Source organism: Cervus canadensis, chromosome 6, assembly GCF_019320065.1.
Source record: "Cervus canadensis isolate Bull #8, Minnesota chromosome 6, ASM1932006v1, whole genome shotgun sequence".
In the NCBI taxonomy this organism is placed as follows: Eukaryota; Metazoa; Chordata; class Mammalia; order Artiodactyla; family Cervidae; genus Cervus; species Cervus canadensis.
The window spans coordinates 18733976-18749074 of record NC_057391.1 but is presented as its reverse complement, the minus strand read 5'-3'; the positions used below and the strand labels follow the sequence as shown (position 1 = coordinate 18749074).

General features: G+C 41.3%; 1 protein-coding gene across 4 annotated transcripts in view; it reads right to left on the bottom strand.

Annotated features, from left to right (window-relative positions):
- Positions 1-15099, bottom strand: part of NEO1 (neogenin 1) — a 218571-nt gene that overhangs the window by 17381 nt on the left and 186091 nt on the right. For all 4 annotated transcript variants that reach the window (XM_043471016.1, XM_043471017.1, XM_043471014.1 and 1 more), the window contains exons 19-22: positions 14032-14139; positions 8596-8790; positions 4709-4777; positions 699-846 (exon numbers count right to left, since the gene is read on the bottom strand). In XM_043471016.1, coding sequence (XP_043326951.1) covers positions 699-846; positions 4709-4777; positions 8596-8790; positions 14032-14139 — 520 coding nt within the window. The remainder of the gene's footprint in view (positions 1-698; positions 847-4708; positions 4778-8595; positions 8791-14031; positions 14140-15099) is intronic.

Here is a 15099-nt window from a genome sequence, read left to right as displayed (position 1 = left end):
GACTCCTGTGTATCTGGTTCACTGAGAGCCCAGAGACAGACAGTCCTCCAAAGGGGCTCCTGACAAGGCTGTACATCATCTACTTTCCTCTCCCAGACTGATTCTGTGCACTTGATCTTATGACTTCAGAGGCTGAGTTAAATGAACTATATCTACTTGGTAACTCTGTCCTGGCTTCCAGTTCAGTGTGGCCAGGAGAAGGCACAGATAAGAGACTGGAGAGTGGGAGGTGTTTTCTCTTCTGTCCCATCCCTGCTGGGATAGAGGATGGCAGTAGTTACATTCCTACCACCATACATGGTTCCTGTTGCAAGTCCTCTCCTGCTGCTTCAGATCTCGGAAAACAGCTCTCTCTGCTTCAGAAAAAGCTCTCACCTTTCTAAGGATAACACTGGCCTGTCACTGTGGCTGACCCTTGAACACTGCTGCCTAATGCTAACTTCACCTTGGATGTTGTAAATGGTCTCTTCATTAAAGCCCCCTTCACCCTTCTTGAGTGTGCCCCTCTTCCCTGCCAGAACCCAGAAGGACACATATTTAACAAGAGGAATCATTCTGCATTTCCCTTAAAAATATTTAAAACGTTGCTTTTCATGTATTTTATATTTTAACTCTGTGTACAACTCCAGACATAGAGGTCACACAGAAGCAAAAGAATACATACAAAAAATGTATGGGCTACATGTGGGGCTCCTTACTTTTTCTGGTGAGAGGTAGTCCGCCGGGTGCAGAAAACTGCGATGATCACAACCACCACGATGGTGATGACGCCGACGGAAACGATGATGACCAGCAGCATGTTACTGTCTAGAGGAGAAGTGGGGCTTCCATGAGGGCTGTTACTGCCTGGGAAGGAAAAACCGTATGCTTGTTAGTGTTCCAGAATTCTAAAGATGCATACAAACAGACTGCAGAACCTTCACATGAGTATAGATAATTTCTGTGAGCTTCTTTATAAAAGTAGTCATCACTGTGCATTCTATAAAAATGCCTTATGAATATGGCCATTTCCTCTAGATGATGAGAGCTGAGTTTCTGCCCTGGGTGTACCTGGCACAAAGTTGGTGTTCAATAAAAGTTTCTCCAATTGTACTGAACACTAAGCTTGGACCAGTAAGGGAGTCTGTCCCCTGGTGTCTTATATAGAAACTCATCTTATAAAGCACCATTTGTAAATCACTTTAAGTTTTCTGACTTTCAAAACTTTTTAAAAAATGCACCCTCATAGAAAACAAAAGTATTTTTTCCCAACATATAGCATTGGGATGCGGTCAAAAAACTACTTGAATCATAAAGTCTGTTTTTATAAACACAGTCTGTGCAGAGTTAACTTTCTTATTCAGTTTCAGGAAAACGAAGGTCTGTACATATGCATTAATTTGACAAATATTTACTGAGTGGTTACAATGTGCCAGGCATTGTTCTAGGTACTCAGGATGCAACAGTGAATAGCAAAGATGCGAATTCCAGGGTAGGAGTGGGGGCAGACAATAAACAAATAAATTATTAGTGTGTAGTAAGTGCCATGAAAATATAAAAGGGGGGATATGGTACAGAATGACTGGGTGGCTAGTTTAGATTAAGTGGTTGGGAAAAGCTTCTCTGAGGAGATGGCATTTGGGCTGAGATTTGAATGATCCTACCATACAAAGACCCGAAGGAAGAACATTTCAGAGAAGGGGGAACAGCTAGTGGGAGGATCCTGAGACAGGAATGAGCTTGGCACGTTCAAGGGAGATAAAGGCAGCCAGTGTTGCTGAAGCAAAGAGAGATATGCAAAGTTAGAGGGAATGATGTGAGCAGAAAAAAAGATGGATATGAGGCTGGAGAGATGTGCAGAGGCAAGATCATTTAGGACCTTGAGGAAACAGATCTTCTTCTTATTACCGTTGCTCCCATGCCATTGGGTGCGGTTCAGCTTTTTTTTTTTTTTAAAGGCCGTTTGTAATCCTGCTCTATTCTTAGTCTTGCTCTTCTACTTCCTGAAACATTGTATTTGCTTCCCACCTCATTACAAAAGTTATCCATGCTCATACTGTAAAATATGGGAAATCCTACAACACAGATTTAACCACCATGGATATCTGCCATCTTTTCTTCCAGCCACTCTCTCTTATTGCCCTAATAATCAAAGCTGTACAATAACGGGATGAGCTGCTTTGCTAAGTAGTGAGTGTTTAGTCACTAGAAGTACTTAGAAAGAGCCATCCTACATGTCTGGGATGCTGTGGAAATTTCTACCAGGAAGGTGTGGCCTGGGAACCAATGCTCTTAGGAAGGCTCCTAAAGTGATTTTTATATACAACCTGGTTTATAAACTCATGATCTAATTCAAACTGCATTTACTGTGGGACTCCCATTAACAGTGGATTAGCTGAACTTCTGCTTCTTATTCTATGATTTTATAGGCTACATCCAAGCACAGTGCTGAAGCTGGGCTAATTTTGAAAGTTTAAGAGCTTATTCTTCTACATTTGGTTGAATCACTTCTATCTATTTCAGAGAAGGAGATCAGCAGACAGACAACTTAAACTGGATATAACGACCTTCAATAAAATAACATTTTTATATTTGGGAAAGACTATGGAACTGGGAGCCAATACAATGAGACCAAATTAGGGCTCTCCATAAAACCATTATTAACAGCAGTACTGGGCTAGTGGGTGGGGCAAGCGGTAGAGCAGGCACTGTGCATCAGAGGCAGGGAGCAGGGCTGTGGGAGGCAGTTCTTTCCTGCATTCCCCAGAGACAACTTCTCAATTAACTGCAAAGGACCTCTACCTCCTGAGTCGGCCAAAGGCTGTCTTCTGAACTAGAGTAAGGGTGAGCTGAAAATGGGACCCTAGACCCTCCTACTAGGGATATTAAGCCTCACTTGGTCTACTGCAGCAGCTTCCTAACCACTCTTTTTTGACTTTGTACTCTTGGCACCTAACTCATTCTCCACTGTCGTCAGGGTAACAGTAGATACTCAGTAAGTGGGAAGTCACAGTTTACCAGTAGTATCAGACATCTCACATATGTTACTTACGTGAGGAAGCTCACATTTCTTAGCATCAGCACCTGAGCTTTTGACAGGTCGGTTTTAACCTACCTTTTCTAACCTGAGCCTATCCTGTTTCTAGGCAGTGTGGTCCCTGGAGAAAGCAGGCTGTTTTAAAGTGGTTTTTTCTTTAATTTGGACCATTTTTAAAGTCTTTATTGAACTTGTTACAATACTGTTTCTGTTTCATGCTTTGGTGGTTTTTTTTTTTTTTTGGTTGTGAGGAATGTGGTATCTTAGTTCCCTGACCAGGAATCAAAACTGCATCCCTGCATTGGAAGGTGCAGTCTTAACCACTGGACTGCCAAGGAAGTTCCAAGCAAGCTGTTTTAAATTGCCACACTTTATACATGTTCTTATTGCATTGCATCCTAGAAATGTTTGACCCCCTCCTAGACATTCAGTAATTTTCTCTGTGCCTTTTAAAATCTGGGTCAGAGATGTCTTCTAGAAAGCTTTCTCTTCTCTGTCAGATAGCTTGTTACATACTCCCCCTGCTTCCACAGTCTGTTACATAGTACCTGAACCTTTAGAAATATGTGTGAATAAATGAATGAATGCATAAACAAAAGAAAAGACAAAGAAGTAACTGCTTTTCTCACAGGCCGGTGGACAGCACATAAATGTAACATATGCCTTCCAGGAGGAGAAACTCATAAAGTCCTAGAAATCACAGCCTAAAAATTTCTTGAAGCAAGCAAGTTTGTCTGGCTCTCCAAAGAAGTGGCTGATTTCACTGAAGTCTGGACAATACTTTTTATTTAAATTGATAGCTTGAGATTAAGAGACCATTTTATTTCCATAATTAGACCAGGAGTTTCTGGAGGACTGGAAACTCTTTTTCTTTTCTCTTCCATGTGTTTCTCATGAGGAGACAATATGGTTCACTTCTAGGAACTACCTTTGAGGACATTTTACCATCCTGGATTCCCACATCTGATCTAGGAAGGCTGTGAGTGATAGCAGAAAAGGCACAATATGAAGTTGGAAGCCCTGGGTTTTGATTCTAGGGCTTCTATAATAAGTGGATAGGTCCAGGCACATTACTTCTCCCCTGAGTCTCTTAATGTAGAACATGGGAATAATGATACCTGTTCTCCCTCCCTCACAATGTTATGACAATAAAATGATTTCACGTGCGAAAGTAACTTCCATATGGTGACGTTGTATAGAAAAGCAGGTGTCACCATTTCAGTAATTAGAAGGCACCAGCTCTTAGGATGGCTAGGAGAGAGGGAATAATTTTTTAGAATTCCCAAACTAAGAGCACCGCAGTAAGCAGTGTGGAGAGAAATGAATGATTCCAAAGCATCTCTCAGGCTCGTTTTAGATGATAGCTAATTCCACCAGAGGGTTTATTTTTTAAAGTAAGGTTCTAATTATTTTGAAAATAGGCAGTGGGCAATGAGAAGACTGTTTGTTTAGAATCATTTTAAGTTTATACGCAAGGAAACAATTTTATTTGTGAATCTATAATAAATGGGTCTACAGTAACTTGGCAAACATTTGCCAGAAAATGCCTAAAGCCAGCTCTATTGAATAAAAAGAAATAGGTAATAGGCTACAATTCACAGCACAGGAGCTGCAAGAAACATTATTCAAGATTTCAAGCAGAACTGCACTGTGCCCACAGGAAGCCAAATAAAGCCAGAGGAAGGGCTTTACCGCTCATTGGAGGTTTGTAGTCGGATCCCAGGTCTGGCAGCCGGCTTCCTTTCCCTGCAGACCCCGAGGCTGAAGAAGAAGAAATCATGTCAGTAACAACCCACTCCATTGGTGTGACCAGTCTACTTCACAGCTAGTGAGTGTTTTCTACCAAAAAAAAAAAAAAAATGTATTTTCAGTCTATGCTGTCCATAAGAAAAGGAAGTAGCACGTACACACGACAGGGGAAAATACAGCCTATTTGTGCAAAACAAACTAAGGTAGAGCTTTCTATGCAATGAGGCATCTGAAAGGCTGACACTCCTGTTCCATGGTTGTATCCAGGGTATAACAAGGCTGTCCCTTGCTGTTAAGGTTTCTCTAGCCCAAGAAACAGCTGCTGAAAAACTGCTCAGAGCACTTATGGAAAAGCAGCTTCCGGTGGAAAAGGAACCACGGGGACCATTAAAGAAACGGGTTCTTCCGAGGGACTGGCTTGATCTGGCCGAGCAGGTGTCAGTGGTGTTTGGATTCTTTTCTCAAAATAGGAAGCTGCCTTTCTAAATATAAAGTTACCTTAAGAGGGAGCAGGAAGGCAAGCAGAGGTTCAGATTAGGTTCTCAGTTTCTGCTCAGTCAACCTAAATACCCAGAGATTAAAAAATCAAAGTCTCCCCTCTGGTTGCTCACAAAGACACTGTCTCCTACTCCATAATCATGGAACATAAGAAGTGAGGCTGCTGACCTTGAGCTTGGGACCACCTCATATGCTGGACTTCCCTGGTGGTTCAGACAGTAAAGCATCTGCCTACAATGCGGGAGACCTGGGTTCAATTCCTGGGTTGGGAAGATCTCCTGGAGAAGGAAATGGCAACCCCTTCCAGTATTTTTGCCTGGAAAATCCCACGGACGGAGGAACCTGGTAGGCTACAGTTCGTGGGGTCGCAAAGAATCGGACATGACTGAGCGACTTCACTCATATGCAGGCCTCAGAAAACACCTGGGCTTGGAAGGCAGTCTCAGACTTCTCTTGAAGAGGTCTGCAGGAACTGCAAGGTAAAGCTGATCCTTGGTTCATCCAGCTCAACAGACTGCCTGTACTGGCAAACCAGCACCATCAGGCACTAAACGTTGGACTTTTGGCAAGTTATTTAGCTACTATTTGGGGGTCTTGGTTTCCTCATTGTAAAGCAGTGATGATAATGGCACCTGCTTCACGAAAGGGTTGTGAGGATTAATTAGAAATTTAATCCCATAAAATATTTTGAATAATGCCTGACACACAGTAAATGTTTTATAAATATTAACTACTAAATAAATCTTTGGGGAAGAATCTCACCTTACACTCCACAGAGAGCATGAAGCTTCAGAAAACGCTTATAAATTAAGAGTTATTCCTATGAATAAAGCTTGACTAGAAATGCATAAACAAGACGTGTTGCTGTAAAACATTATAGATAATATCAAGTACTTCTATTAAATTATCAGACTTGGAGGAAATGGAAAAAATTAAAGTCTGAAGGTTTCTATGTATAGTTCATTTAACAGAATAAATCTAGAAATGAAAAAAACAAAAAAACCTACTTTCTATGTTTCCAGAAGCTCAAAGTCCCCAAAGGTAACAGAAGTTCCTGGGTATGTAAGGGGCATAGTCTAGAATGTTTAACTCACAGTCCTCAAACCTTTGTCACTGTCCACACCTATTACTTTACTTCACTTCTATTGTCACCAATCCTCCCAAACAGCACACACCATGTGTCAAGATTCCACTTGTTCTTTTCACTATGATAAGCTGGCAGAGATGACACGACCCATGTAAGGCTCTTCATAGTTAAGGTACTTCTTTGTCAGGCAGCCCAAATTTAAGCCAAACTACTCAGAGTAACACATTATATAAATAATTATCAATGAACACTTTGCCAACAAACCAACTGGTTTAACTCCTATATTTCTTAATGTTTTCCTCTCGTATTTAACTTATGAACAAGAAATCCACGGATTAGCCAAATACCAAAATAAATATGGGCAAAGAATTTTAAATACCAAAGGGGTGGTATAGCTGAGAACTGCAGCCTGGCTCATGGGATGAAGTGAGGGAAGAAAATAGCACATATATACTCTGTACACATTCAGTGTTGTTACTGTTCTATTCTCATGCTTAAGGCAAAGGTTCTACCATGATCAGGGTGCTTTATACATACACACACACGCACGCACACACGCACACACACACACACACACACACACACACACACACACGGGCATGTTTGCAGTTTTCCCAACATAGAACAAAAGACTCATTGAATGCAAACACATTTCCAAAGCCCCAAAACTTGAAACCTCAAACTCTGAATCTTCCTTGCCATTAACCAAGATCCAAAGACTTTGTATTTCTAAAAACTACTCTTAAAGAATAAAAGAAACCACCCAATTTACTTTAACTGCTCCTGCTGTAGAAAACAGATAACCAACTTTAGCCGACTTCCCAGAGATGAAAATCACAAAGTATAGTTTAACTTTACCACAGCGACTGCAGTGAAGAGACTATGCTGACAGATAATTTCCAGAATGGTGACACTGAGGCCCATACTTCCTAAACTTCCATTGTACACTGTCTCTATCCTCTTATAAAATTAGCAAATATATTTAAGAAGTGGCAAAATAGCCCTGAGTTAAGCTTGCAACAAGAGAATAGAGAGCCGTAATTTTGTGATAGATAATCATACAATTCAGGAGGGTACATTTGTATATTCTCTGTTGAGGGAGGAAAAAAGGGTATTCAATTGAATTTGATTAAACTTTTCATTTAGAGACATCAATAAAACTCTAGATGCTACAAATATGACAAATTGGTGTGCTTGTTCTCATTATGCCCCAAATCCCTATCTGTATCACAGAATTTTAGTATCTTAGCACCAAGGATACTCTGACCCACATTTAAGGACTATCTCCTCCCATCTGTAGAAGTCCAACCCAGTTTTTTCCCCTGCCAGTCTGTTTAGCTCCTAAGTAGATTCTCCAGCTTTTCAGATACCCCAGGTGCCACAAATATGGACTCAACTCTACTTTGGCCAATAAATATGTGATTTTTAACACACAGTACTGATACTGATTTTCAGGAAAAAAACAAAAACAACAAAAAGCTAGTAACAGGTCACAAAACAGAGGAAAGGAAAGAGAGGCCAGCTACTCATTTACCTTGATCATTAGCCATTTTATCAGAGGAGTCCGCTAGCAGGCCAAGCACAGGGGAAGGAAAAAACAAGAGCAAGGATCACAAGCTTTGAAGATGGGACAGGCAGAATTCTTAAAGGAAAAAAATTAAAACCCCGAAAACTTCCAAGCACCTTGAATCTTCTTTTTCATGCTAACAGAAAAGAAATCCATATATGTTTTTCCATATTTCCACAGACTCAGTCCCCGACTTACTTTTACTTCCTAAGCTCACCTGGTTCAATATTTTCTGTCACTTTCTTTACCTAGAGTCTTCTTTAAAGGGCCCCTTTTGTCTCTTTCTCTCTATAAAGGTCAGTGAACAAGACTTTCACATTAAGAGCCTGCATGTGTTGAAAGAGAATCATCCATCACAATAACACGCTACTACTCTATCTGGGAACCAAGAGAATCCCATCTGATCTGACTGGTTTAGATCACAGCAGTTCATCTGCCTCGAGCAGCCTGGAGTCAGAGTTCCCCTGTCAATGATATGTTTAGGTCAGTAACCTAGGGAGCACTGATCTGGTGGTCGGGGGATAGCATCATTTTTAGATAAATGCCCACACTGTGGCTCATAAGCACATCATGAGGATTTCCTGTATCATCCACAGTCTCTACATGCTAAAGTGACATGTACACACATAATCCCACTCAAGAGACACACAATGGAACACTCTGTTTGGGGGCCTTTACCTTTGGGTGTTCTGAATTGGACAGCTTCAGACATGGGCCCCATGCCCTTTGAGTTCCGGGCTTGGATTTTGAAGTAGTATGGTGTGTCAAGTGTTAATTCTTGTATCTGGTGAGTCAGCCTGTTTCCCACAACAGGCTCAATAACCCAGTCGTGTATCTCTGCATTCACATCCGTGCTGTAATATATGATGTAACCTATCCAAAGGAATTAATGGAAAGAGAAACCTTATTCCTGCTCTTTCTTTTGCAACCAGTAAGTCAATAAAAGATATATGTTACAGCACACACAAATAGAGAACTAGTTACAGATTAAATTAGCAATAGTAACATGTATTTTAAATGCTACATTAAATATAATACAGAGAAAACCACAATTTCAACAGTGCCAGACTATAAATTATTATCTGTATCAGTAGCTGAAGTAATAAAAGTAGTTAAGATAAAAATATAGGGTTAAATACTCTCAAAAGCTAGGAAATTATGTAAGGAAAACATTCTAATCATCATTCCAACATTCTGTACTTCAAGGGTCTACTTCAATTAAGTTAATGCAGTTTTGAAAACCAGTAATGGCCTGACAGTGCTATTTGAACTCTCACCAATGTGATTTCCCAGGGGAAAAACTCCTAGGAGATGGGCAGCCACTTTTGCTGCTGCTGCTGCTGCTGCTGCGTCTCTTCAGCCGTGTCTGACTCTGTGCGACCCCAGAGATGGCACCCACCAGGTTCCCCCGTCCCTGGGATTCTCCAGGCAAGAACACTGGAGTGGGTTGCCATTTCCTTCTCCAAGCCACCTTTGCTAGATTCTCCCAAACTTGGGGTAGGTGAAGTCACAGTGAAACATCACCTGATACATCCACCAGAGGGCACTCTATCTCTACAGTTGAGGAAGGAAGAACCACAACCACAAGACTCCACAGTGCAAAGGCACTGACCGCATCATTACTGGTTTTTAAAGACAAAATATAATGCAATCCATGTCAAGTCATGCTTAATTTTTTTAAGGAAGAGGCAAATTCTAAAACCTAAATTAAAAATGACATAAAGACTGGATATTTCAGGAAAGGGATTCCTATTGAAAGCTGAAGAGGGACAATGCTCAGTTCAGTTCAGTTCAGTCACTCAGTCGTGTAAAACTCATTGTGACCCCATGGACTGCAGCACGCCAGGCCTCCATGTCCATCACCAACTCCCAGAGCTTACTCAAACTCATGTCCACAGAGTCAGTGATGCCATCCAATTATTTCATCCTCTGTCGTCCCCTTCTCCTCCTGCCTTTAATCCTTCCCAGCATTAGGGTATTTTCAAATGAGTCAGTTCTTCGCATCAGGTAGCCAAAGTACTGGAGTTTCAGCTTCAGCACCAGTCCTTCCAATGAATATTCAGGACTGATCTCCTTTAGGATGGACTGGTTGGATCTCCGTGCTGTCCAAGGGACTCTCAAGAGTCTTCTCTAACACCACAGTTCAAAAGCATCAATTCTTCGGTGCTCAGCTTTCTTTATAGTCCAATTCTCACATCCACACATGGCTACTGGAAAAATCATAGCTTTGATTAGACAGACCTCTGTTGGCAAAGTAATGCCTCTGCTTCTTAATATGCTGTCTAGGGTGGTCACAACTTTTCTTCCACGGAGCAAGCGTCTTTTAATTTCATGGCTGCAATCACCATCTGCAGTCATTTTGGAGCCCCCCGCAAAAAAGTCTGTCACTGTTTCCTCTATTTCCCCATCTATTTGCCATGAAGTGATGGGACTGGATACCATGATCTTCGTTTTCTGAATGTTGAGTATTAAGCCAACTTTTTCACTCTCCTCTTTCACTTTCATCAAGAGGCTCTTTAGTTCTTCTTCACTTTCTGCCATAAGGGTGGTGTCATCTGCGTATCTGAGGTTACTGATATTTCTCATGGTAATGATTCCAGCTTGTGCTTCATCCAGCCCAGTGTTTCTCATGATGTACTCTGCATATAAGTTAAATACGCAGGGTGACAATATACAGCCTTGGCATACTCCTTTCCCAATTTGGAACCAGTCTGTTGTTCCATGTCTAGTTCTAACTGTTGCTTCCTGACCTGCATACAGATTTCTTAAGAGGCAGGTCAGGTGGTCTGGTATTCCCATCTCTTTCAGAATTTTCCACAGTTTGTTGTGATCCACACAGTCAAAGGCTTTGACATAGTCAATAAAGCAGAAGTATATGTTTTTCTGGAACTCTCTAGCTTTTTCGATGATCCAGAGGATGTTGGCAATTTGATCTCTGGTTCCTCTGCCTTTTCTAAATCCAGCTTGAATATCTGGAAGTTCACGGTTCACGTGCTGTTGAAGCCTGGCTTGGAGAATTTTGAGCATTACTTTACTAGTGTGTGAGATGGGTGCAATTGTGCAGTAGTTTGAACATTCTTTGGCATTACCTTTCTTTGGGATTAGAATGAAAACTGACCTTTTCCAGTCCTGTGGTCATTGCTGAGTTTTTCAAATTTGTTGGCATATTGAGTGCAGCACTCACAGCATCGTCTTTTAGGATTTGAAATAGCTCAACTGGAATTCCATCACCTCCACTAGTTTTGTTCATAGTGATGTTTCCTAAGGCCCACTTGACTTCACATTCCAGGATGTCTGGCTCTAGGTGAGTGATCATGCCATGGTGATTATCTGGGTCATGAAGATCTTTTTTGTATAGTTCTGTGCATTCTTGCCACCTCTTCTTAATATCTTCTGCTTCTGTTAGGTCCATATCATTTCTGACCTTTATTGTGCCCATCTTTGCATGAAATGTTCCCTTGGTATCTCTAATTTTCTTGAAGAGATCTCTAGTCTTTTCCATTCTATTGTTTTCCTCTATTTCTTTGCATTGATCATTGAGGAAGGCTTTCTCATCTCTAATTGCTATTCTTTGGAACTCTGCATTCAAATGGGTATATCTTTCCTTTTCTCCTTTGCTTTTCACTTCTCTTCTTTTCACAGCTATTTGTAAGGCCTCCTCAGACAACCATTTTGCCTTTTTGCATTTCTTTTTCTTGGGGATGGTCTTGACCCCTGTCTCCTGTACAATGTCACACACCTCTGTTCACAGTTCTTCAGGCACTCTGTCTATCAGATTAGTCCCTTAAATGTATTTCTCACTTCCACTGTATAATTGTAAGGGATCTGATTTAGGTAATACCTGAATGGTTTAGTGGTTTTCCCTACTTTCTTCAATTTAAGTCTGAATTTGGCAATAAGGAGTTCATGATCTGAGCCACGGTCAGCTCCTGGGTCTTGTTTTTGCTGACTGTATAGCGCTTCCCCGTCTTTGGCTGCAAAGAATATAATCAATCTGATTTCAGTATTGACCAGCTGGTGATGTCCATGTGTAGAGTCTTCTCTTGTGTTGTTGGAGGAGAGTGTTTGCTATGACCAGTGTGTTCTCTTGGCAAAACTCTGTTAGACTTTGCCCTGCTTCATTCCATACTCCAAGGCCAAATTTGCCTATTACTCCAGGTGTTTCTTGACTTCCTATATTTGCATTACAGTCCTCTATAATGAAAAGGACATCTTTTCTGGGTGTTAGTTTTAGAAGGTCTTGTAGGTCTTCATAGAACTGTTCGACTTCAGCTTCTTCAGCATTGCTGGTCAGGGCACAGACCTGAATTCCTGTGATGCGAATGGTTTGCCTTGGAAACGAACAGAGATCATTCTGTCATTTTTGAGATTGCATCTAAGTACTGCATTTCAGACTCTTTTGTTGACTATGATGGCTACTCCATTTCTTCTAAGGGATTTTTGCCCACAGTAGTAGATATAATGGTCATCTGAATTAAATTCACCCATTCCAGTCCATTTTAGCTTGCTGATTCCTAAAATGTTGACATTCACTCTTGCCATCTCCTGTTTGACCACTTCCAATTTGCCTTGATTCATGGACCTAACATTCCAGGTTCCTATGCAATATTGCTCTTTACAGCATCAGACTTTACTTCCATCACCAGTCACATCCACAACTGGGTGATGTTTTTGCTTTGGTTCCGTCTCTTCAGTCTTTCTGGAGTTATTTCTCCACTGATCTCCAGTAGCATAGTGGGCACCTACCAACCTGGGGAGTTCATCTTTCAGTGTCCTATCTCTTTGCTTTTTCATACTATCCATGGGGTTCCCAAGGCAAGAATACTGAAGTAGTTTGCCATTCCCTTCTCCAGCGGATAACATTTTGTCAGACAATGCTAAGAATGCTTTTCAGTTTCCTTTGTTGTTCAGTCGCTCAGCTGTGTCTGACTCTTTGCAACCCCATGAACTACAGCACATCAGGTTTCCCTGTCCTTCACTATCTCCCTGAGTTTGCTCAAACTCATGTCCATTGAGTTGGTGATGCCATCCAACCATCTCAATGCCATCTCAATGTTTCCCAGCATCAGGGTCTTTTCCAGTAAGTTAGCTCTTCACATCAGGTGGCCAAAGTTTTGGAGCTTCAGCATCGATCCTTTCAATGAATATTCAGGGTTGATTTCCTTTAGGATTGGCTGGTTTGATCCAGTTGCTGTCCAAGGGACTCTCAAGAGTCTTCTCCAGCACCACTGTTCAAAAGCATGAATTCTTCGGCACTCAGCCTTCTTTATGGTCCAATCCTTACATTCATACATGACTACTGGAAAAACCACAGCTATGACTATATGGACCTTTGTCAGCACAGTGACAAAGGTCACTCTGCTTTTTAATATACTGTCTAGGTTTATTATAGCTTTTCTTCCAAGGAGCAAGCATCTTTTAATTTCATGGCTGCAGTCACCTTAGGCCACCTTTTCATACAAAGGAACTTCAGGAAGGGTACTCTGGCTCCACAGCATACATTATCTGGATCAGAGGCAGGTTTTTCTCCGTGATAAAGCTGAGGATGGCACAGTGCCTTCTACTCTGGAAGTCCAAGGGAAATTTCAAGGTCCTTTCAGAGGTCTAGGCCACCTCAGACTTTTAACTTTAGTTGTAAGAGCATAGGAAGCTGAAGTAGCAGTCCTGGGTGAAAAAGGAAACTATAAGCCTAATGGGTATTTTTGAGCTTCAGGGTAAAAGAGGTGAATTTATACTTATTGGGTATCACCCTGTAGAATTACGCAGGGTCTTCAACCCCAAGACCCTGGTCATCTAGTCAAAGACAGAGAAGAATAGCTCTCTTGAGGAAAATAAATAAGTCTGTATGTTCCACCATAACCAAAGGCTGTCTAGTGCAACCCACACCCATCAGAGTTTCATGAAATATGGGTCAGGACAACCAGCTGGTGACTCCTTTTTATGTCACTAAATAGCACCCCTTGCTTCAATTTCCAGGACCATCATGACACGTAGCACCTCAAAAAATGGCCAGGTCAAGTCTTGAGACCCCCATTCCTCCCAAGAACAAGGCACTCTTCTGGAATGCAGGAACAGGGAACAGACACACACTCACAGGCATCTCTGGCCTCTTACCTGTAATCTTGCCATTGGCTTCAGAGGGAGGCTGCCAATTTACAATTATGGTCCTAGGTTTTCCCTCTTTACTCACAACTGTCACATCCTTGGGTGGAGAAGTAGGAACTACAAAAGAATAACACTTTCAGTAATTCCTGTTCATTTCAACTTAATTCACCATTTCCTCAACCCTCTCCATTTAGAAGGCATAATAAAGGGTGCAGGCAAAAAAGATAAAGCCTCTTGGCTTCAAAGAACTCACTGTCTATCTATAAACAGCCCCAAGAAAAAGAAGAATATGCAAAGTACCAAAGAGGAAATACCATATTGAGAGGACAAAGAACAGGCATCCCAGATGGGGAGGTCGGGCAGGATGGATTAGAGAAAATTAAAAGCCACCTGTAGTCCCTGCTTGATAGATCAGGAGACTGAAAATGAGAAAAGTTATGTAATGTGCCCAAGACTACGTTTTCTCCCCTAATTTGGATTATTTTGTTAGAATATTTTTAAGTGTAAAGTAACTTTGTCTCTACCTATAGTTGGTTTTCCAAACCAAATATGATGTTTGAAAACCACCGTTCCTCCAAAGAATAAATGATTTACAAATTAATGTTTTATTATGTTAAATTTGCACTGAAAAGATACTGTCAACTATTAAAGGTTATTGCTCTGAAATGTAAAGCTGTTTATGGAACAGAAAAGCCAATTAAATAAGAACTTCAGTGCATCTATGTTTCCATGGTAATGGTGGTTTAGTTTCTAAGTCATGTCTGAACCTTGCGACCCCATGGACCGTAGCCCCACCGGGCTTCTCTGTCCATGGGGATTTCTCAGGCAAGAATACTTAAGTGGGTAGCCATTTCTTCCTCTAGGGGATCTTCCTGACCCAGAGATCAAACCCACATTTCCTGCATTGCAGAAGCCCCTTATGTGTCCATATTATGGCTGAAAACTTTTAATGTATTGATACTAGTTGGGAAATCAGCATATTAAGTATATCCTTACATTCACTCTTTTCCTAAAATACTAGAATTCTTCTGGTATGAAATGGAAGGAAGCCCAGTGAAATGTAAACTCCTAACGGAA